This window comes from Vanessa tameamea, chromosome 2 (genome assembly GCF_037043105.1).
Source record: "Vanessa tameamea isolate UH-Manoa-2023 chromosome 2, ilVanTame1 primary haplotype, whole genome shotgun sequence".
NCBI classification, from domain to species: Eukaryota; Metazoa; Arthropoda; class Insecta; order Lepidoptera; family Nymphalidae; genus Vanessa; species Vanessa tameamea.
This window is the reverse complement of record NC_087310.1, coordinates 4,421,325-4,446,921: the sequence shown is the minus strand read 5'-3', so window position 1 is coordinate 4,446,921 and position 25,597 is coordinate 4,421,325. Positions and strand designations below refer to the sequence as shown.

General features: G+C 31.3%; 1 protein-coding gene across 2 annotated transcripts; it reads right to left on the bottom strand.

The window, feature by feature from the left end:
- Positions 1 to 137: 137 nt before the first annotated feature.
- On the bottom strand, positions 138 to 23,818 carry LOC113399712 (adenylate cyclase type 7-like). 2 transcript variants are annotated; one of them, XM_064215016.1, is made up of 20 exons: positions 23,555 to 23,818; positions 18,037 to 18,219; positions 17,002 to 17,148; positions 16,267 to 16,435; positions 14,999 to 15,207; positions 11,751 to 11,900; positions 10,530 to 10,648; positions 9,911 to 10,055; positions 9,663 to 9,799; positions 8,294 to 8,443; positions 7,037 to 7,181; positions 6,845 to 6,922; positions 6,217 to 6,353; positions 5,366 to 5,536; positions 2,632 to 2,947; positions 2,190 to 2,553; positions 1,677 to 1,855; positions 1,327 to 1,594; positions 853 to 977; positions 138 to 647 (listed from the first exon to the last, which is right to left on the bottom strand). In XM_064215016.1, exons 1-20 carry the CDS (start codon positions 23,561 to 23,563, stop codon positions 192 to 194), a joined length of 3,657 nt encoding a protein of 1,218 aa, XP_064071086.1. In that variant the 5' UTR covers positions 23,564 to 23,818; the 3' UTR covers positions 138 to 191. The 2 variants fall into 2 exon arrangements, with proteins under 2 accessions (XP_064071086.1, XP_026494690.2); XM_026638905.2 differs by having other exon boundaries at positions 15,005 to 15,207.
- Between the last annotated feature and the right edge of the window lie 1,779 nt (positions 23,819 to 25,597).

Here is a 25,597-nt window from a genome sequence, read left to right as displayed (position 1 = left end):
TATATAACACGGATAACTTACATACCAATATATTAAAGTTTAAAAAAAGTATATATTTTAAATATTGACATAATATATATTACTCGTTCACAATCACAAACATTTCATCTTAGACCTACTAAAAAAGTATTCCATAAATACTTAAGATTTTAAACATTCGAATTACAATCCCAATCACAGTACTCCATACATTAGCAACGAGTCTCGATAATATTAGGTTCGAAGGAAGAATCGCTAAGATCATCTCTTGGCGGTATTGGAATAACATTTTCAACACTTTCTAAATAACTAATGGATCTGTTTAATTTATTAAAGCTTTTAAATTGATTACTCTCATCTAATTCATAATCCGATTGATTATAGGTGGGAACGTATCCTATATTATATGTTGAATTCTGTGAAACTGTATCAAAAGTACCAGTTCCTTCAGAAGTATCGGTTAATATTGTATTTCTAACTACATTGTGTTGTATTCTACCACCTGATCTAAAATAAACTGAGCTGTTCTGTTTTTTAACTAAATTAAAATGATCATCTAATGGTACGAAATAAGTCTTGATGTAGCCTCTGCCTTTTACGAATGTTTCTCCTCTGTAAGTTGTCAGGATTCCACATTCATCCAAAATAATCGCGGTATTTTCTGTAACCTTGAAAAAAAATACAATGTATTATTTCTATAATAAAACATTTAATCTTGACATAAGAGGATTTGAAGCTTTTTGATTATTATCTACAATGCCAAGAAGCAATCAATCAAAATCTTTATTTATTATCAAACATAAATAATAAAAACATAATTTACGACTTTTTTGCTAACATAATATAAATATAGTGTTAAGTCATAGAACTAACCTGTATTCTACCGGTTTCACCAGTAGAATCCATTCGCGAGGCCATGTTGACAGCATTACCCCAGATATCGTACAGAGGTTTTAGTGACCCAACGACACCGGCTGCTACTTCGCCGTTTGATATTCCTTTAAATAAAACACTGTTATAAATAAAGCGACAGCCTTGAAATGTTCCACCGATGGGCTGTTTCCTTCTGTATTTTTTGAGGTTAATCAATGTAATGGATACACGTGAGGCAGATTGCTATGATATTCTCCTTTACAGCTAAGCACAATATAAATTAAGAACATAAATGAAGCACAGGGAAATTGAATGGTGTTTGCTTGGGTTTGAACATCTTCCATGCATTTAAATGAATAGAGAAAATATTATTGCATGAACCTTACACGTTTCTTAAACATTGCTCTTTGCCAATACTGTGAATATGATGATAAATTGTTCTATAAAATTGCAAATAGTTTAAATACCAGATACCTATTCGTAAGTTTAATCCTTCGAAACTTTGAAAAGAACCGCGATTAAAAGTTTGTAACTGCATCATCATAGCTGCTGCGAATTCGACCATTGTCACCACGATAGTTTGATTATATGGCGTATTTTTCGCTCTATCGAAAACTGAGCTGTATGACGAAGAGTCGAACGAATCCCGTCGATTTGGGTCTAATCCACATGCTGCCATATACGTCCAGCCTGCCATTTTGATCTTTTCCACTTTATGTATTGACGTACCAGTTAGAAGAAGCTAAAAACATCGACGAATGACTTTTAGAAAATATATTTTTTGTATTAAACTGTAATAAAAATTGCTATTTTAATAAACTCACCCGATCAAAGTCAGATATAACTTCGTCTAAAATACTAAGAACGAATTTATCACTTAAGTCTGCGTCGTTTTCGAGTCCTAATTTATAGTCCGTCAGTGAAGCGAACATTACCGCCACATTATCATATTTCTCATAATACAATTCATCTATAGACCTATTTAGATCTAAATATACTTGAACTGAAAAAAAAAATTGGCATTAAAATAAATTACGTCTCCTAGTCTACTAAAAAAATATCACTAATAATAATTCATGATATTCTATTGGATAGCTTATACGCAACAGCCTGAGCTCAGTTCAAAACGTTGTTGGATTTTTCTATTGAGACTAACTGTTTCGGTTGTATAACATTTTTAAGAAGTCCTATCAGATTATGAGAGTAAGAGAATGTGTCATTATGTATGTATTCACTATAATATGTCCCAATCGCATGGCTATTTTCAAATGGGCCCCATATCCGAAATCGGTCACGTAGACATCATTAGGTTGTTTTATTTGTATATTAATACGTACCCACATGAGCAGGTAAAATATTTTCAAGGAGCATATTATTGACTTTCAACATCGTCTCAGCTTCCTCCTGTTCTTCGCTTAGCTGTATTTGCCACAAATGATCTAATCGATTTCTGTATTCAGTAGTTCTGTCAATCCAGTATAATGTAATTGTTATAAATATCACTGACAATGTGTGAGATATTCTCGGGTCTAAGCCCACATTCCAAGTGAGATCTGTAGAGAAGAGCGATGACTTAATTTCCCATACTACCCACAGGTAGAAAGTGGTCATTATTCCAGCAACAATCCATTTGAATATAAAAAATACTCTGCTAAATAAAAAGTTCAAGAGCAGTGCCAAGCTCCAACACTGAGTGACATGCTGAAAAAAATATTTACGTCAGATTAATAATGTTGTTATTTTTAATGAAATAATAAAATGGAAAGAAAATATGATTACCCACGACGACACGCAGTTCGACAAAACGGTTGCAATCGAAGGTTCTACTTGAACCTCGGTGCAAGCAATGACATTTACCATCGAAGTAGCGGTTAGACCCAAGCTTATTATTACATACATTGCTGTTCTTATTTTCGCTGATTTTATTATTGTTAGAGACGTGTCGTAAAGTTTTCGAAGCCATCGATTTTGAGGCTCGTCGATACCTCTACATTTTATCCAAATTAATTGAAACCAACTCAATGGCTGCGTTATAACTAGTACGATGACTAATAGCGAACACAACGTTTTCGTATACCATACGAATTCGAAATACCTGAAAACATTTAATACTCATAACAAAATTTTAGATAAAAATAATCGTAGTTCTAATCTTACTCTTATATATTGTATAAACATTTATCTACAATTTGAATTTTAATTTTAATGATATAAATTCACACACCATTGACATCCTACAAATTATTTTTGTTGACAAAATTGCATTGAAAATTATAAATAAACTTAAATAAATTCGTTGGAATGTATTAATTAATATTCAATCTTTTGCAGGTTTATAATGAAGGTAAACTAAAAATTTAAATTCCTAGTCACCTATTATCACTTATTATCCTTTCCAAGATATCAATCTGAAAGTATTTTAATTTGTTATTATTAAACTCAACTCTAGGAACAAAAATCAAAATTATGAAACAAAAAAAAACGCTAAAAAATACACAGTACTATATTAAAGAGGACTATCCGAAGCAGGTACTGGAGAAGACAAAAGAACTACAAGAACAGCTACTATTAGAAAGAGAGAAGGGAAACATAGCGAAAATAAAATATGATAAGCTAATAGTATCTAGTGGTAAAAATAGTAATAAACGCAGACTTCCTACTTCGCCTGAAAATATCACTGTATCAAATACTGAAAAAACACACAAATAAACTAAAAAAAAATAAAGTATTACAATCGGATGTCAAGAGCTCAAATAGTATCTCCGAGGGAATCATAAAGCCGGGAATACTGAACTACGTAGTCGAAAAGACAACACATACGAACAGCGCTCAAAACAAGCAAACATAGCAGTCAAGCCTCCTCCTACACAGGACTCTCAAATAACAAAACGAAAACAAAACATAAACAACATCTTACAAGTACATATTGCAACATACAATGTCAGAACATTATCGTCATACGACCGCTTATTAGAACTGGAAGAAGCAATAAAAGATATTAAGTACGACGTAATAGGAATATCTGAAGTGAGGCGACTAGGTTCTAAAATAGAGGAACACGAGAGCTTAATACTCTGTTATGTAGGCTGTACTCGCGGCAAATACGGGGTTGGTTTTATAATACACAAATCGCATAAAACCAATATAGTAAGTTTCACTGGTCTAACGGAGCGGGTCGCAGTACTAAATATGAACTTTCAAGGATATATGGCCATCATAATACAAGTATATGCACCAACAGAAGCGGCAAGCGAGCAGGAAATTGACGAATTCTACAAAACAGTCGACTCTGCATTAGACAAAGCACACAACATCGTTATACTAATGGGAGACTTTAATGCAAAAATTGGTGTTCTCAAGAGAGGTGAACATATGGTATTAAAACAATTCGGCTGCGGTAAGAGAAATGAAAGAGGACAGAGGCTTGTTGATTTTGCATTAGAACATAAATTAACAATAATAAATACATGTTTCAAAAAGAAGCCAAACAAAAGGTGGACATGGAAATCTCCAAATGGAAAAAATAAAAACGAAATAGATTACATACTATCAAACCAACCCAGAATATTTCATGATATTGGTACTTTGAACTTGAACTATCCGTTAGACCACAGGATAATCAGAGCAATAGTGAAACTAACAAGTCAAAAGAAAAGTAGAGTCAAATTTATTAGTAGACAAATAAACCAGCTAAAAAGCGAACTAGAAATCTCAAATTACAAGGAAACTTTGTCAAATGCTATCAAAAACATCTTATCGTCAGAAAAGCACTAAAGTACAAACCCTTTATGACAATATCACTAACGACATCAAGTGTAGTCTAAAATCAGCCCAAGTAACAGGAAATGAACATAATCGCCATAAAGTATTGTCGGCACGAACATTGAAACTATTACAAAGAAGAAAAGTATTGCAGCAAATCAAAAACAAATCTCATTCGTTGAAAAATGAACTAGCGGCACTCTATAAATTAGTAAACAAATATATAAAAAAACATATAAACCTCACCAGTAGCACAAAAAAGGCTTATAAGGACCTCAAAATGGATAAAACTTGGATAGAAGGGCTGAAGAAGACTGACAAAGAAGTAAGTAACCGTAATGATATTATCATTAAAGATATATATAGACTTTTATAAAAAACTATACAGTGAGTTTGAAAACTACAGAATATCTTATGAGTAGGTGGTACCTAACTAGATGGATTTGCACAAAGCCCTACCACCAAGTAAATTAATTATAATGATTTGGGCACTATATGTCCTTCGTAGTTGACTGGTCTCCTTTGAGATTGGCGACGATTGAATAAGATCGGTTACGAGCATATCATCATTGGTTTGGGCAAATCGCTACTAAAAATATTGGATATGAACCTCCGATCTTCATTTAAGGTAAAAATGATTATATCCTAGAGGATCTATCTCGGGTCCATCCATCTCATTAGTTCAGTATAAAATACTTTTCCGTTATAATAATAATAGGTCGAACAAAGAATGGACATTTATCATACTTACCAATTAGTAGTCACTCCATTGATTATCATGATTAAGATCAAAATAATGAGACAACATGTTATGTAATATTTAAATAACGGATCCGGTTGCTGTAGAAACGATCCTTCCAGCTTCAAATTTTTGTACATCAATGTTATCCGGTTTAAACTAGATTCGTGTTTCAGATGTTCCCTAGAATGTGACGTGTAATATTTCATATTTTGGATTACATTTAAGATTTTATAATTGATACAAGATTTTTTAACTATATTACCTTTTTATTTTGAATACGACGTTATTGATTCTAAAGATTTTGTTATTGTTTTCAAAGCTGATATGTGATTTCCGGCAAAGTATAATCCATATTTTTTAGCTATTATTTAAGTACGTTTAAGCCAATTATTAATTAATTTAAAAATCGATACTACTTCTTAAATTAATCTCCAATATCAAAAGCAATGGTTTTGATTGACTTTGGTCAGTTTTAACCAATTTGATATTAATCTGTATTTTAATTGGAAGATGGCAGCTGATTGACAATAGGTGGAAACCTATTGTCTATCAGCGATCAATATTTAATCATACTAGCTAATTTGACTCATCATTTTGAAACTGACAATGAGTGAATACATATGTAGGTATATTTACAAGCAGACCCAGTCACGTGTTGCTATGGCTACGCTTTAGGTTGAATGATATTGTTTAGCTAAAACCCTCCGAAGTACGGTAAATGAAATCGTACTAAATTTAATGTCAAAATATTCAGGTTTTTGAGTGACATTCAAAACAATGTCGAACTTTTTAAAGATAGAATTCAAAGTTTTGAATTGGAAATGCTAATAAAAAAATGTTAAAATGTTTTACGTACGTACTTTCCATTTGTCATATCTTCAATTTCCTTTGCCATTTGAGCATCGGCTGCCTTAAGCATTTGTTGGTATTCAACGAGGTTCTCGTCCATGAAAGCGGTTGTCCTACGAAATGTTGATGAACTTCTATTTTCCGATCGCTACTAAAAATAAAAATAATATTATAAATTGCTTTGGAGTGTAAAGTACATTAAAAATGTAATAGTTTGTTGATTCAGATCGTACTCAATCAAATAAATTTTATTGTATTTAAATTTGTTCAGATTTATATGTATGTGATTAATTAATGTTTATTGTTTTGTTAATATTGACAGTGTGATGTTATCAGTGCATCCAGAGACTACTTGTAAATAACACAGCGTTTGCAAAGATAATTTCGGAATGTAGTTTTGTTTTTAGATGTTATATTCTGTCTACTGGTTGTCCTACTAATATAAAAATAAAAAATATCCGTGACGGATGTTAGTAACACATACAATCGATCGCTATTTCGAGATGCTTAACGACATTAATTTATACAAAGACAAAATATAGACAGATTTCACTTTTCACGGTCGACGTAATAAAAGCCAATGTAAATAAAGTTTGATAGTCATGATAGAATAAACGTCATAGAGTAATAACTACTTACTCTACCGCGCGAGCGAGATGTGATTATCTTGTTGAAGCCAACAGAAGCCCTTCGAAATGGTTTGTAATCCGCTGGAGGCTACGAAAACAAATTGAAAAATTTAAATGTTGTCTATTATTTAGAACGGTAGACGAAGCCACTTTATTCTTTATTGCTATTATTAAAATAATTGTGGGCTGTATATTATAATACCTTCGGTGGTCTCGAGAGCAGATACGTTTCGAGTTTGTTCTTAATTATAAATGGGTCGCTCTGAGACGCGAAGTTCGGTTCGATGATGTATTCTCTCGCATAGTCCAATAGAAGTTCCAGGGTTTGCTTCGTAACGTGGACTTTACTGAAATATATTATGTTAATTAATTTTCATTTTCACAGATAATATAATATTTTCAAAGAAAGATTGATCGTATCGAGTAGACCTTATTTATGATTCGAAATTCAAAAATATTTCCATCTTCATTCGATTAACACGCCTCGACGTAATTTTAACTTTTTATGTTTTTAAATCGCAGTGTTAAAAGCAAATGGAATAACAATATTCGTTGAAATCAAATCTACTTCGGCCATTACGATTGCAACTCGTTTTTACTATTAATAAAAATGTACTGCCGCAATACAGGTATATTCTAAATTGTATCAAATTCATTTATTCAATTACATTGCAGCCTTCCAACAAATCAAGTTCCAACGTTCAACGTTTTGTTGCATGCAGATAATCAATCTCTCTGTCCCATGTCGGTCTGTCTGCATGAAACTGCAGAACTATTGTTTTAATGACAAGCAATTCAGTCTTTGTGCATTTGCGCCAGGATATATTGTGGGCCAAAACAATTACGAGATTGTACGTTGGTCCGTTGTTGAAATATTGTTATGTCGATTCCACTGCGTTATACTATTATCTTGCCTCAGTGCTACATGTAGTGCTTGATTTAATTTAATTTAATTGTTTTTATAAGTTTTACATAAGTTCAATTTCTAACAACGTATGTGTTTATTTTCTTAGTTTTACTGGCAATTGTTACAATGAAATTAGTAGCAAGTTAATGTACAATCATATTTATCTATGTTTAATAACTCACCTAAAAAGTATTGTTAACTTTTCATTTCAATTTGCAAATTAAGAATTTATAAACAAGGTCTAAAATTATATCATTAACAAACACCAGTTTCTGCCCACGATTAAAAGTAATCTATGTTCTATCCCTGACTATAATCTACCGTTTCGGTGTGATTGACTAACATCCACCCATGTAAACTTGTTCGTTTATAATATTATTAAGATTTAGACTATATATCTGGGGAATAAGGTCGACTGAGCAGAAATCAATTTCAATCAATACGACAAATCGTATGAGACGTCACTGTATAATAAAATTTATCGAGAGTAAAACCTCAGGGCGCAGCTAACTAATATTGAATTTAACTTATATTAAATGTTAAAAATCTTACCCGGCTTTTCCCGTGGATTCCATTTTATTCGCAATAGTTACGTCTTTCGACCAGATATCGAATTGCCATTTTCGAATGCCGATCAAACCGCTCAAGATTTTCCCCGAGTGCACGCCGATTCGCATATCAATATTCAAGCAGCGCTTTTCTCTGGAAAGATATATTATTTTTAGCGGTCGCCATTTTTATCCACATTATATTTAAATTGGCGACTTCTTTTGCGTTTCATAAAAACGTATTCGAAATGTAGTTCAAATACTATTGCTACTTTTTTAATTTTTTTATAGTTTATCTAGAGGAGTGCTGTCCGTGCCATGATGTACTATGTTACTTTCATGTAGCTGAATGGGTAGCAGTCTTAATATATCCCACTGCTGGGGTAAGGCCTCTTCCCCTTTTTGGAGCTTATTTCACCACGATGCTCAGTTTTATTTACGATATTTTACTTCACCACCGAGCACGAACTGAATCCACTTTCGATAATATTTACATATTCTGATCACTGGGCCATCTCGGCTCGAATAAAAGTATTTAGTCTTTATTTGATTTGTACTGCATTTTATTACCTATTTCTTAGAACTTAGAGTTTAGAGCTACAATTATCTACCAATGGTTTTAATATTAGAAAATGTGAGTTAAATAATTTACAGTTATTATAATTTTAAAAAAAATACCAAGAGTATTATTAAGTAAAATTAAACATAAAAATAATTTCGTATAAGTTACCTAAAGTAAAGGATTTATATTAAATAACATAAACGTGTAATATATTTAACATTTAGGCTTCAAGAAGACATTCCATAAGCTGAAGACTTAGTTTGAGGAGTTGGCCGGTTGCCAAACAGATTATTGAGTTTCAGGTAAATTTATATAATATGGATATTACACGTGCTTAAAATTTTAATGCGAATATCTTTTCATATAAGTAGCACACGTACATACAAATAATGATGACGTTCAAGAGCTTAAGCTGTAGGTTAAATATATGTCTATTTGTGTACAATATGAAATGTTTAAAATCAGCCAAAATATATAACACGATACCGTTTTTATTTCTATATGTAAATAATATATCTATATATTATATTTCTAATAAATTTATTTCTATAAATATCATTTGGTAGAGCTTTGTGCAAGCCCATTTGGGTACTCTCACGTATACTACCTTCAAACGGCAATAATTTTTTGCTCCGGTTTGATGGGTGAGTGAGCCAGTATAACTACATGCACTAGGACATAACATCTTAGTTCCCAAGGTTGATGGAGCATTTGCGGTGTAAGGAATTGTTGGTATTTCTATCAGTGCCAATGAGCGCCAACAGCCCATAGGTCCGTCTAACTATTTTATATAAAAAAAATAACTTCATACCTGACATCTTTAATGATATGTATCATTTCCAGTCCAAGGTCAACGCAGTTTTTTGCGTGCTGTTCCGTCGGTTTCGGTATTCCACTTACACAGTAATAACAGTCACCCAAAAATTTGATACGTAGAACGTCGTGTTCCTGAAAATTTAAATAATTTCAAAATATCATAACAATATACTGCTGATAAAAGAGCTGATGTTGTAACTCAAATTTAAGTCAATATAAGTTCATAAAAGCTCAGCAACTTACTTCAGAAGCTTCGTCGAACCTTCCGAACAGTTCGTTGAGTAGTTCCACCATTCTCATAGGGGACAAGGTCGTCGATATTTTCGTATAGTTCACAACATCCGCGTATAATATGCTTACATTATCATGTTCCTCTACATATAACTGACTAAAAGACACCAAATTAAAATAATAAATTTTATTTTATAACGTTGCAAATTCCGAACACGTAGGAGAGGTGTTCTAGCATTGGCATTAGCAGCCTGTAAATTTCCCACTGCTGGGCTAAGGCTTTTTCTCCCTTTGAGGAGAAGCTTTGGAGCATATTCCACCACGCTGCTCCAATGCGGGTTGGTGGAATACACATGGGGCAGAATTTCGTTGATATTAGATTATTTATATTCGTCCCCAGGACTCAAACTATCCCCATACCAACTTTCTTCGAAATCGGTGCAGTAGCTTGTTTAGCACTTATAATAATTGTAGGTATATACTATTGTATATACCTACTTACTAGTTACTTAGTCCTCATAGCGGGGATGAAAACGTGCGCAACAACTTGTTTGCAATACAGATTAATCTAATATTAGAGAGAGCAAATGTTTTATAAATATAAATTTATTTTATATAAAAGTAGTATTACCTAAAAGATTTCATATTATGACTGTGACTCTGCGATCGGATATCCAAGAACATGTTTCGTATGTCTTGCCGCACCCTTGAAACGATATGTTCAGGTAAAATGCTCAACATGAGACGTTCCTGAAAATATATATTATAATTAATATAAAATTCTGCGGATCAGTAAATAAATTCGTATTAAATTTAATAAGCAGTAAGATATTGGTTTAAAAATAATAATTTCTACTCTAGAAATGTTACGCTCTATACTAAAAATATTTATGTGGTACTGGATATTCGTTTCATTTCAGAAATTTATGAATAAAACAAAAAGCAATCATTCAAACGATAAGCGAGCGATGAATTTGTTCAAAGATTTAAATATGTTACTCATTTACAGCAATAATTTTAAATTAACGTTAAAAAGTTCTCGATATGATCATATCTCTCGTTTTAATAAACAATATCATAAATGAATATAGTCAATTAAACGTCAAACTTGAACCAAGTACTAAATTCACATTTATTAAAAATCTGTCATTCAGTTGAAAGTTCAATTTTATTATTAATATCAGCATAGTTCGTATCTTTGCAACCTTGGAAGCTAGTACTATAAAAATAAATTTATTATTATTAATATACCAGAAAATCTTGTCATATGCATTTGAACTGCGAGAAGTAGGTACAAATCAATTGATACTCTAATAAAACGCAGCTGACATGGGAACTAAGATCTTATATACTTAACAACACTGGCTTATGCAGTCCTCAAACACACAACAATAATATTGTTGTTTAGCTTGCGCTTCGTCTGTACCTAACTAAGCCAACACAAAATCCTATTTTGCAATGAGCTGTCAATGTAAAGTTTTAACAATAATCACTAAATAGTATTACTACAAAGTCGCTTCCGTTGTCTGTCTGTCCTCGTGTATGCTTATACCTTTAAAACTACGCAACGGATTTTGAAGCGGTTTTTTTAATATATATATAGGGATTCAAGAGGAAGGTTTATTTGTATAAAATACATGCATAATATAGTTGAGAAACACTAATTATTTTAGGGGTTTCTAATGTGATATCGTAAATAAAGACATATTTTTGCAAACCTACGAGATAGATCAAAATAATGTATTACAAAAACTGTGAAACTTGTATTTAGAGACTGTAGTGTATTTTGTCACAGTATTGTACCCGTGCGAAGCAGGTGCGAATCGCTAGTACTATTATAAAATGGATATACCTCTTGGTCCTTGACAAATTTAAGTCTTAGCGTGCTCTCTACACAGGCACGTCTATCTAAAAATGACCGTCGCGTGACTATCTCGTTCATCAGTCTGAAGTATATACCCATGAGATTGACTCCAATCAGATAAATAACTTCACACGCAACCTGGAATTAAAATCATTAATTTATTTATCGTATTCGTAAGATAATGTCATTTTGAAATAAGAAGGCATAGCTTTCAGTTGGAAGATTAAGAAATGATTTAACGATTACAAAATATTCGGCTCCGATAAGAATGTCATCTTGTCAGTAGTTTCAATACTATTTATTTTTTAATCAATACTAACAATATTCGTTTGGATAACTATTATCTACATCTAGTGTGCAACTAAGAAATAATATGTTTTTTATAATTATGTACATACATATGTATGTATATTTTGATAATCTATGATTATATAATATATATTATATTATTATGTGTGTATTATTGGGATATAGTTATGTGTAGTTTATTATTATAATTTAGTATAAATATACTTATATTATAGTTATTATCTCCTCTATTATCTAACTCACCAATGGTTGTCTGTTAGAGATCACTATAAACGATAATACCGCCTTTGCGCACCATTTGTCAAACATTTTCGGTTTCTCTTTATGTACTCATACGTTGTGCAATAAAGTATTTAAATAAATAAATAAAATGTTTCTTGTCGTTATTAAGAAGCAGAGATTACTCCGTCGGATGGAAGACTAAAGGTCGTTGACTAAATTTTACATTTGCAACATTTTTGTATCGTTAATCATTATTTAAAAAATATATTGTGAGGAGAATTGTATCGGGTGAAATTCTGCGATATATATACAGAATTCAGTGAAACAGTCAGCTGGAGTGAGTTCCAAATATTCATTTTAAGTGTCTTTGTCTAGTGTTTGAAAATGTAGGGGTCCTGACTGTTAATCTTATTCAAATGCTATTGTCCTCGGGGTTATGTAACAACGAGGTTCCAATGCATTACTTCAGTGGTTATATATCAAGGTAGAAACATAAAAAATATATATTAAAGGTTTTTTCATATATTTGGGATCATTTCGATCAGTGTGTACACCGGTTTTCATGGGAACGCCACTCCCAGGTCCCGGGTTCGATTCTACTTAGTTACTTACATTGGGATCAGAGTAATGTATGTGATGTTGTCCAATATTTATTTATTTACTTCGAATTGAAAAACTTAGTATAACTTGTCATTTAACTTGCTATAATTATAAGTAAAAGGATTTTGAAACCTACATAGTTAAGAGTATTTATGACGGCTTAGCATTTTTACACGGGTTTGATAATCTCGATTGTTAATCTGGTATTTATTAGTGAATTAAATAAAAGTTTTCTTGTCAAGAGAGTGTATGAAAGTAACAGTAAATAAACGAAAGGGAAATTTGTTTAACAGTTTGACGATTAGCGATAGTACGATTCTTTAAGTACAAAATTAACTCTAACTTATTTCCTATATCCAAAGCTTTTTTAAGAGCAAATTATTTTTTTCTTTATCTTCATTTAAGAATTAAGACAATTTTTATATTTGTAATCCCTTTCGAAAAATCTTTAATCGAACGAAAACTTAAAACTATAATATCATAAGTTTCAGATAAACAGATTGATAATTGAAATTAATTATGCTTTTGTTTTTTTTTCTTTGTTACAAATGAAGAGATTATAAAATATATAAATACATATAGAAATGATAAAGAATATGAACGATGTGCACTACATGCGACTAATCCCTCGATTGTTTGTTAGAAAATAGTACAATGACTGTTGTGTAGTGTAAACAATATCATATTGAGTTTATTTTTGTACTTATTTAATACGTTGTGTTCATAGATTTATAAAAAATGTTCAATTTCTGTCACGTTGATGTGAAATTGAACATTTTTGTAACACTATTCGTATTCGAATGGGCCACCTGTTAGTAAGTAGTTACCGTCGCATTGGCACCGAAACATACATTGAAAATACGCCACCATCTTGGAACTAAGATGATATATCACTTGTGCATGTAGTTACACTGGATCATTTGTTTCTCAAATTGGATCACAACAATACAAATTAAATAATGCTGTTTGGTACTCAGTAATTACTTGTCAATTAATAAGAGCTGTATGATTAGTAGTAGCTGTAATGCTGCTTTAGTATTTATCATTACAGTACCTGATGATTACGATGATGAAGTAACTTGGGAGAGGTCTGGTGGCTTCATAATCTACAGCCTAACAAACTGTTCTCTAGGCAAAAGGTGCATTTAGGGTTGCGCAAAACTAAATGATACGGATACGCTTTAAGGAGTATGTACGAGCAAATTATACCACATAATATGTAATATAGACCGAAAGTTATATATATGTATATACTATGAATGTAATAAGTGCACGTGCTATACAGTAACATTTATAATACAAACAGACGAAGCCAATTTTCGTCATTAAAAAAAAAATGAATCCGATTTGACAGCTAGATTAAAATTTTGTAAATCTCTTTAAATGTTTTATTAAATTTAAATGAAATATATTTTATTATACATTCGCATTACTGAATGTTTTTTATTTAAGCATATTATAAGCCGCTGTTACTGAATTACTTTCCAATATCCAAACGAAACATTTCAACTTGACAGACACATGAATAATATACAGAGGTGCTTAGTGTTTCTAAGACAATAGAAAGGTGCCTAAAAATTATTCAAAGCCGATATGATATTCCCGTTTCGAGTGTTATTTTCTTGATATTTAACATGGTAAGTGTAAATAAAATAATGTACACCTTTTTAAAGATGCGCTATTGAATTACATCATATTGAATATACATGCTATTCAATGTGTATTATAAATGTTAAAAAAATATATTCTGTAGTCAATCTTACCTTCCTTGGTTTTTTACCAAATCGAAAATTCGATCATAGAAAAACCAGAATTAGTTTATCGGTACGTTAATTATGTTCGAATTTCGAACACTGCTCGACCACTAGATATTTATCAGTTTCACTATCTGATTTTGATGAAATGGAACTTAAGAATTTTAATGAATGATTATTGGTACAATACTACGAGCGCTACGAATACAAGTATTATCTTGATGGATCAGCTCACCAGAAACATTTTAACTAAGTCATTGAGTTCACGTTAAATTTAAATAGGGACTTGGTAAAAACAGACACATTTGTTAACAAAAACAAAGTTGTAAACAAAATAAAAAGATATCTAACCCTTACCACCACCTCGATGTTCGGGTTATCGATGTATGTGACGAATGCGAACACGAAGATATAGACAATGCTGACAATGCCTCCCAAAATGATCGCCAGGTAGTTATTTCGCATCGGTAGAAATATATATACCGATAGAAGAGCCATGGTGGAGTACGCTGGTCTCAAAGCCATGCCTTCAAACGCGCTGTATATCGCAACAGTGATATCTGTAATAAAAAATATTTTAATATTAATTAAAAATCTTTTTTATTTTTTAGGAAGTGATGGATAAAGTCAGGTTTAGTAATCAGATTAAATGCCGAATGTTTGTTCGTTGTTTATTGCGTCATCAAGTGCAATCGTCCATTCCAACTCGAATGAAATTTGTTAATCTTACTTTGATTGAAATAAACCTTAGTTTAATATCAGTTTTTTTATGATATCGGTAAGCGGACAAGCAAATGGGCCACCTGATGGTAAGTACCGCCCATAGACAATGGCGTTGTAAGAAATATTAACCATTCCTTACATCACCAATGCGCCACTTACCTTGGGAACTAAGGTGTTACGTCCCTTATGCCTGTAGTTACACTGACTCACTGACCCTTCAAACCGGAACACAACAATACTGAGTACTGCTGTTTGGCGGTAGAATATCTGATGAGTGGGTGGTACCTACCCAGACGGGCTTGCACAAAGCCCTACCACCAAGTGGGTTTATTAAATAGTTATAACATATTAAGATAAATTTTAGCAGCTTATTAGAATGACGGCGATCGTTTTAATTTACTATATAACAGGTTTTACTGCGTATCAACACAGTGCAATGCTTTTAGATTTTGTAAGGAATGGATCCCCTTAGTAGGTCGTATTTCTTTTGACATAGCACTTCTAGTATTTTTATTTGTATCTTTTTTTTAAGTGCACATATGTCATTGTTATTTTATTTATATGATATTGTTCTTGTAAACTTAATTACTGATATATTTCACAGCTTAATTATGTCAGTTATAAAAATTGTATATGAGTGAGTATATATCATAATTTAATCCAGTCAACGGCTTTCTTTACCTCGCAACGCCGTAATAACTTATAGATTTTAAACTCAGAATCTAGGAAATTGTAAGTTTAAAAGTCTATGATCACTATCAGTGAGGCAGACGAACATTACACAGGAAAAGAAAATTTACTCATACATACATATTGAATTCATTTTATGTTTTATTAATCACAAGTTGAACTCTTCAAATATTTTGCCACAAATGTAATCTTTAAAATAATGTTACCTGATATCACGAGATCAGCGGTGAGAATAAATGTGATCATAATTGGAATCCAGAACCATTTCTTTTTTAGCGGTTTATAGAAACACTTAGAGCAGAAGGAAAGTGTTGGTACTGCTATCCTCAAAAAATACATTCCCATTGACAAATATGTTGATCTCCACTGTACTTGCTGAAATGTAAATTTATAAGAATTATTAAATATAAAATACTGCCGCTGTCTATGATACTTATGCGCAAATGTTTCTTATGTATAGGAGATGGATTTTAAACTTGAGCTGTTGAAGCTTAAATAAATAATCATTGTTGTCATTGATGTATGTTTTACTTTAAACCACGTGATGTTTCAATGGTAATCACCAACCATAAATATTAACATAAGAAGAAAAACATGCCTTAAGCCAAGGCAGCTAACACGTTGTTCCAAAAATATTGGTCAGTCCAAATTACAGCAATACTTTACGTAAATGCTTCATTGATTTGACTGAATTTATCGTGATGATCCGGTAAAAAGTCATTTATTAAAATGATCCTCTCACTTTTTTCGAAGTATGGCAAAATAATTTAAACTGGGATATTAATTACAAATTAATCGCTCTTCTCTTTCTGAGACATTAAATTCATCTTTACAATCTAATTTTTACTTTGGTTTGATCTATATAAAGAATTTTAAGCAAACATTAAGGGCATATTATGAGTGTCAAGGTCAAGGTGTCAATAATATGAGGTAAAACTTACCTCATTGTAAGTACTAGCAATTACCAAAATTATGTGAATCGTCGAAAATAATACTAACAGCGATACATAAATGTATATGAGTGTTTCTCTCAACTTGTCATCATATTTTCGATATAAACCTTCTAGATCTTTCTGATAAAATTGATCCTGAAATATGCAAATTTAATATAGCTTTATCCACAGAAAATCTTAATTGCAACAGTGTTATTTTTTTTTATAATACAGTTTGGCGGACGAAATAATGGGCCGCCTGATGATGTAAGTGACTTCGCCCATAGACAATGGCGCTGTAAGAAATTATAACCATTCCTTTTTTTGGCCATGCGCCACCAACCTTGGCAACTAAGATTTTATGTTCCCCTTGTGCCTGTAGTTACACTTATACTGGCTCACTGGCTCACTCGCCCTTTAAACCGCAACACAACAAACTGAGCACCTCTGTTTGGCGGTAGAATATCTGATGAGTGGGTGGTACCTATCCAGGCGGGCTTGCACAAAGCCCTATCAACAAGTAAAGTTATCATACGACAATAACGGTAAACGGCTAAAGGCAAGAAGATGACCAAAATAAAAGGCGTGAAAAGTGTTTGAAAAAATCAGATGCAAGAAGAAATTAGCTGAGTGTATATCCAAAAAGAAATTGATGGAAGAGACAAACATTGCATTGGTCCCAAATAAATAGAACAAGATCTGCAGATTGCAGGCAAAACGCTGGCCGACTGATTCCATCCTTTTTTATCACTACTATACTATGAATATTTTATTGTTATAAATAATTATTTTATCAAAATGTTTGCAATCAATTACTAATCGAATCAGAATCTGTCATAGCAATACACGTTCGATGATAAAGCAATATTTTCATATACAAACATTCAGAGTACATGTTAAATATATTTTCAGTTTAATTTTCGATTTACATATAATCACACATATCATAATAGTGTTTTCATTCTTAACAAATTCCATAAAATATTAATAAAATATTTGCCAATTGACTTTCATCTTTATTTAATCTAATTGTATCCAAGGTACCCTTAAATATTTCCAATTCCATTGTTTTCCGCCATTTTGTTCTGCCTCTTGACTTCTGAACTCGTGAAGAGATGATAATACACTGGTCGCTCTCCCAGAATTCATGGAGTATCGAGCCAGTAATTCCAGAGCTCCGACTTGGAGCACCACGGAGCCCGTTGTTCTTGACAGTGTGCCATCGTCCTACAATTAACATATTGTTTATAAGTAAGATTTTATTTAATCGACGCCTGTAAATACCCTATTGCTAGGCAAAGTTGATCCTTTTAAGGAGAAAGTTTGGTTTATTTCACATTAATAATGTAATGGCAGAATATCATCCGACAAATACAGGTGTTCTCAAAATGTTATCCTTTGACGTTGAGTAATTATAAACAGAAACATATAAACATGCGCTTCTGTGATACATGCGCAGGTTTTAAGCTTCGTTTTTGCTGTTGTGTCTACACGGTTAACTCGAGTATTTACAAAAATGGACAATTGTTTAAATACGATTTTTTGGGAGATAATTCTGTACTTCTGTCTTTAGAAGAGGTCATTCATCACAACATTAGTGTTATTTCATGTAATAATGATAATAACGCTAAACTAATTGCATCTGAAGTGTGTCTAGCATAATGAACTAATGAAAAAGAAAATATCCGCCATTGAAAACTGACACAGTTCTGATGATATCTTTCTGCAAATAATTGTCCACACATAAACTGATCTATAATATTATAAATGCGAAATTTACACTGTCAGTCTGTTACTCTTTCACGATCAACCCACCGAGCTGAATTTGACACAATTTGGTAGAAAGTGACCTTGAACACTCGAGGAAGGATATATTCTAATTTTTTTATACCTAAATCCTACGACCACTCTTCCCCAAAATACAAAAATAAATACTAATAATAATACTTTAATTTAATAATTTATACTGCTTAATTCGATATGTAAAATTATGTTTAGCGTTAACACCCCCCCCTTGGTGGTATGTATATTATAACTAGTAATTGTGTAAAACTATCGTGAGTAAATCCTATAATTCAAAAGAAGAAATATCGAAATAGACATTTCTGTATTTATAAAAAATCGTGCCACTGATAAGATTAGACGGTCGCGAAGGTCAGATGGGAATCGGTGTGGAAAAATTAGTAACCTGTTGTTCAACATGCATCCGACACTATGGGATTTACTTTAATAAGAAATACCCGTTCCAAGGTTAAAAGAATTATTTATATTTGCACTAGATAAGAAATTAATGTTTTTAAAACACGTGTCTATTACTCACAACTATTCATGTAGCAACGAAGTATGATAAAAAATATTTTACCCTGATCGAATTAATAATAATTAAATGATTACTAGTTTCCGCCCCCGGTTTCGCTCGCTTATGATCAGGGCAAGCAAAATTTTAAGACGATCGGTTGTGCAGTTCAGACGTGACTTTGAATTTATACAAAGTAAGGATGATCCACTACAGTCATTTTCAAAATCCAATGTTAATAGGACTATCGTTTTCAAAATAATTATATCTGTTTGGATGTTTGTTGATTTTTCAATTGAATATTATTCCGAAAATATTTTAGGGATTCTAAATAAAAACTAAGCCTGTTATTGCGTCACAGTTTTTAGGCTTTTATTTATAGCATTTATTTATTCATATGTATCTGTCTGACGTCGACGTTACTCAAAAAAATCTATTATTTAATTATTTATAAGGTAATAAGTGTAGTATTTTGATAAAATTATCTTTTAGTGTATCTATATTAGCTTATTAACCGTGACTTCGCTGGAAATGTGAGATATTATACGATACGATTAGGACATGTTTTAAGACTTACTAAAAATTATTAACTTGTCAACTTTGGTAAATTTCTTTAGGTAATCTACCGCCTGAAACTTGAATAATTTCAGAAATTATTTAATTCAATTTATTCATTTGATTGATGATATAACCTCAATTTTTCCGTTATCAAAAGAGTTTTCCTTTTACATATTGTTGTTTAATATAAGTATAAAATTATAGTATGGGACCATGAAGTAGTACAAAAAGCTAAAACACTTTCGCCTTTCATTACGTTCGTCACGCGACGCAGCGTTTTACGTTTTTTATTTTAAAATATTTTATTATTGTACAAATTGCATCGAATATAATGGTAATTAAATTCAAAATATTTTATTATTTGATTATATTTATTTATGATCGTGTTATATAAAATCTTTATTATTTATTAAATAAATGTTTTATTTATCTTGTAGCAATTAATCCTTGTTTTTATATATGTGTTTATATACTTAATTAAAATAAATTAAGTTTTCATATTTATTTATAAGTTTCCAAATAAAATGTAATCAATCATAACTTTATTAGTAATTGTGAAATGATTGCAACGAATTAAAAAATATTATATAATATTTGAAAGTTGTGTTATATATTTATTTATTTGTTTATAACTTTAGGTAGTTTGCCTAAATCACACTATCAATGTTTTCTTTGACATTTGCTATATATACAATCAAAAATTTCTCTCTCCCGACGTTGACGACGTCCTAAGCCGAGGTCCGGCTCACAGGAAGCACCCTTAGGACGCGCATACTCTGAGCCCTTAAGTGGGCCCCTCTGCTCTGAGTATTTTAACTCGCCTCCCCAGCTGATGGCGCTGTGAAGGCCATTAGGGCCAACAGTATACAATGTGAAAAATATATTAAAAAATAAGTAGAGTTATACTAAATCTTGGTAATAAATAAAATTATTACCAAAAATTGTCAAGTCGAAGTAGCTAACTAATTACACAATATGATTATATTTGTTAATGTACGTCGATAAAATAGCGCCTTCCCGATTCTATAAACTGTCTACGTTAATAAGATACTTTATTGACTATGGTTATACTCGTACGTAAACAGACAAACAAGCGCAAAATTTTAAATGATTTTCAATAAAGAACGTTAGCATGGAACAATTTAGTATTGACTTGTAAACTTTGACATATCACTAATTCTAGTGTCTATAGTTTGACCATATGACACAAACCTTTGAGACTATTTTTCTTTATTAATAAATTATGTGCCTATATTTATTAAGGTACAATTGTACGTATTTTTAGAATATTTATTTTAATTGATAGAAGATATAGGTCAACATATAATATAGAATTAGGTTAAGGACAAACATGATCGCAGTGTTTCAGATTTTGAATATTTCAGATTGTGGTTATATACTTGCCACTCTTATATATTTAATCATGTCGGTATTTGCGAGCGAGAATTGTTTCGAATTTAGAAGATATTTTAATCCTTCCTTACTGTTATAAGTTATGTGATAAGTAATGCCTTCAAATTTGTAAATGAACTGTGTACTAATTTAAAAAACGGTTTTGAACCCCTGTAAACTCTAGTCTATGGAATTTGATACTGTTATTAGGAAGTGCATAATAAAAAAAATTAAAGCTAAAAGTAAAAACATATGTTAAGGAATATTTGGTGTATATCATAAAAGTAACGAGAATTTAAATGATAAAAAAATTACGTTTAAAATATAAAATATTATAATGTCATTAATTTTATTGTTGAATATGTACTTTCGCTGATTTTTAAAGAGTTGTACCACGAATGGTCTAATACGAGTCGATGTAGCAAATATTCCAAAGAAAAACATTCATCAACGCCGAGCAGATGAATTATAAATTAAGCACATGTAATTTCGTTATGTACTTGTACGGATTCGAACAACGAATCTTCTGTTAAGATTGACGTAAGTATTATAACCATCTCGGTTTATATTCTGAATATATTTATGTATGTTTTGTATACAATTCGAAACAAACAGTGACTTCAATACACTGTGAATGACTAAGACACTGTGGAATATTTAACAGGTGATTGTAAATTTTTTATAACAATGTAATCTTTGATGATTCTAAACATTATAAATGAACTAAAGCAATTCCTTTGCCATTCAAAGGATACTGTGTCTAATTTTGTAGGCGATAGTAACTACTTTGGCATGAACGTATTATATTTTCATGACTCAGCTCTAATCTCATTATATATAAATATACATTTATTAATAGTCAAAACTAATGTCAGTGTTACTACATAAAATATGACGCTTGTTGTTTCAAATAATATTAAGATGATTAGAAACTCTTTTTATTTTACATGTTAAATGGGAAAAAAATATAATTATTGATAGTCGAATAAATAACTTGATATGTACACAAAGTTACCTTAAGGCCAAGTTTCATTTAAAATCTAATGAGACTTTCCCGACCACTTTTGGTTACGGCAATCATTCTCAAAGGAGATGGCATTACAAGGTATTAGCGCAGGACAAATTGATTATAGCGTGCACGTTTGGGGGTCAACACAAGTGTATTCTCCAGTATCTCACTCATAATCCGATGGGACTGCAAATCCGATACAACCCGAATGAGTTTAGTTTCAAGTGAAGCACGGGAACGTATACACTGCCAACTTCAAGACTCCTGGCTGCCGCTGAGAATTTCTCGACGAACAACTGAATAACTATTGGTTCCTATCAGGGTTTGAAGCTAGTCAAACCTACAATTAATTAAATTTATTAATTGCAGCATCATGTTTTCATTTTCAGGCAAAATTAAAAGAGGTGTTATCGCGGTAAAAACCCGAATTCAATAAACATATGTATGTAATTGATAATAATTTAATTAGCGAATATTTAATAACAATGATTTAAAATGTCGCTATAAGAGAGTTGAGTATTAAAAAGTAATATATTACATACTCGTATATTGTTTAAATATTATATATATATATAATAAGTAAATATTAACATGATAAGTGTTTCATCGTGTTTATAATTCATTTTATAATGGGGTCATATTATATAGTCTAGAATTTTATATATGGATTTATTATACTCATTGTTTTATACGCGACGACTGTCAACAAATACACTAATGGCAGGCAACAGCTAAACAAGTTGATGACGCTTAACGTAGCTTTAATAAATAAAAAATACCTATATTTATACCTATTTTCAATGCTTTGAAACTAGGGTACACTATTAGAGAACACTGAATGGTATAACGCTTACATACTTTTAGGATCCATATCAATTCATCAAGTTAATTGAATGCATTGCATGTTGAAAAATGTTTAGTAGACAATAATAATTTTATTGATTGACCTTATAGCTAATCATAATTTATTATTTACTAGCATACCGTCCTTTTTCAATTCTACATAATGTATGTTGAAGGAAAAACATACAGAAAGCCGTGTTTTTTTGGGGTCGAGGTCCTTCTCGGGCATGCACAAAAAATGCACCAAAGTTTCATTACAATGCCATCAATAGTTTAGGAATGCGTATAGGACAAACGTACATAACATTGACGATAACACAAACTCATTTTTTTTTATTAACGTATAATTTTATTAAAAATAATGCACAACTCGCTTTATCGTCAGAAATAATATTTATACATCGTTAAAATTATACTAATAATTAATTTATTTAACATAGAATATATTATATAAAATTACTCACCATCGTCATTGATGAATGAACATTCTTGTATAAAACAAAACAAATTTCACAGGTCACAATAAACAAAAATATTTGTCTTCAACTAGTCCTCAAATACCGATCACCAACGTAAGAAGCTCGAGTCCAATTGATAATGATTGATAAAAATAATTTGATAAGCGCCACTCGTCGGACGCTGGTATTAGCAGATTACGATAAACGCCTTATCGTTGTATGCTTGAATCGGGTTGTGATGAATTACGATTTACATACGATTTGAAACCGATTTCACTTGTAAATCCTTTTAGAAATAAGATAAACAATGTTCGATCAATCCGTATCGTATTATCATCACTAGAATTAACATTTTAAAGATTATTTTATTGCAATATCAAAGAATTTAATGGCAAAATAGGTTATAAGAAACGATGTGACGTTACGAAGCAAACAGTACCGCCTACTGAGTGGAATGATATTACACAAATAATGCAGTTGTGTTCTGTACGATGTTTAAATAATGAAATATTTGATAAACGATGTTTATTTCGAAAGCAGACAGTCAAAACTTTTGAATGAAACTGATTCCTAAACCGAACGCTTAAATGATCTCTTACTTACATATATTATTTTTAAATACACGAAATATTCCGATTCTTTTACTAGACTTGTATGTTTCAAGTACAATATACGACGTAAACAATAACACGTTTAAATTGATAATGATGATAATTATTATGTCCCCTCAACCGATTTTCAAGGTTTGGCAGTGAAAACACTTTCTGCTCCCAAACTCCGGACTATTGAGAATTCATTGTCTAAACCCAATGGCGTTTAAATAGCTCAAACTGTTATTTGAACCCAGTAGTAATTATTTGCATCTCTTTAATCTAGACGCTAGTCCGACGAAGTATAATTCAGAAAGGCGCCCGTCTACATTAGTATATCGGCGTGCATGAGGTAAAAATATAATCTAATTAGTATTTTTTTACTGTCTTTACTCTTAGTTGTCTCATGCACACTATGATATATATTTAAATGTAAGCACGTGTGTCACTCACTCATAGTTATGCACTCATAAAAATTTAACGCAGCGAGGCACACCTTCGTGAGTGAATTGATCTATAGTGAATTATTATACATGTGATATTGACGCGAATATGTAACCATTTTCACAGGGTAGGACTAGGTATATTTGAAAAACAATACCCTAAATACTTACGTAATAAAAAATATTCGATCTCGCTAAAAATATGAAATATATAATTATACTTGAGAACTAAAACATTTGGCCGCCATTCCGGATTAAAGTAACTTGAAGAAATAAGCTTTCAAATAAGAGATGTAAACGCCAAGCTGTAAAACATTTGCGGGCGATTAATTAACTTTTTTTTTTTTAATTTAATAAAATAATTTCTTAGAAAAATGATATTTAATATTTTGGTATTTAAACTCAGTACTATACTTTTAAAGTAATTTGATTTAGTCTTTAGTAGCTTTAAATTTAATTTAGTCTTCGAAAATGACGATTCGAAAGTGCCTGTGAGAGCCTACTTGAATTATTTTCACATGTATTTTACGTAATTTTATTGTCATTTACGACATATCGATTGATAATTTGGTACGGCCAAATATTTCACGCAATTTCCTTTTTGTTATAAATGAAAAACCAATGAAACTTTCGTAATATCCTAAAGGCAATTTTCTAGTCCAATCACAGTCCGTGTGAACCTGCCGGTAACAAGTTCTATTGTAATTTGTACGTAGGTACTAATTGTCTCTCAAACTCATTAAATATTGTTTACCCACTCTCAAAGAGAGAGCAAAAGTGTACAATATTATGTTAAAGTTACCCATCTTTTCTCAAAAACATTTCCAAATTTAGAGAATTTTAATTGAAATAAATTTTGTTACTGTTAATTTTTTTTATCTTGCCTTTTTTTAAAATATAATTAGCATAAATTTTTTTTTTTTTAATTTTAGTTTTCTAATTAAATCAATACTAATACGTACTTATTATTTATAATTAATTGTTTAATTCGTTTTTATAGTTCGTTCTTGGATTTA

Coding starts and splice junctions, on each gene's coding strand:
- LOC113399712 (XM_064215016.1), bottom strand. Junction 17,149..18,036: donor GGAATTGGAAATATTTAAGG/GTACCTTGGATA, acceptor TGCATATTTCAG/GATCAATTTTATCAGAAAGA. Junction 2,554..2,631: donor CGAACTGCGTGTCGTCGTGG/GTAATCATATTT, acceptor TATTTTTTTCAG/CATGTCACTCAGTGTTGGAG.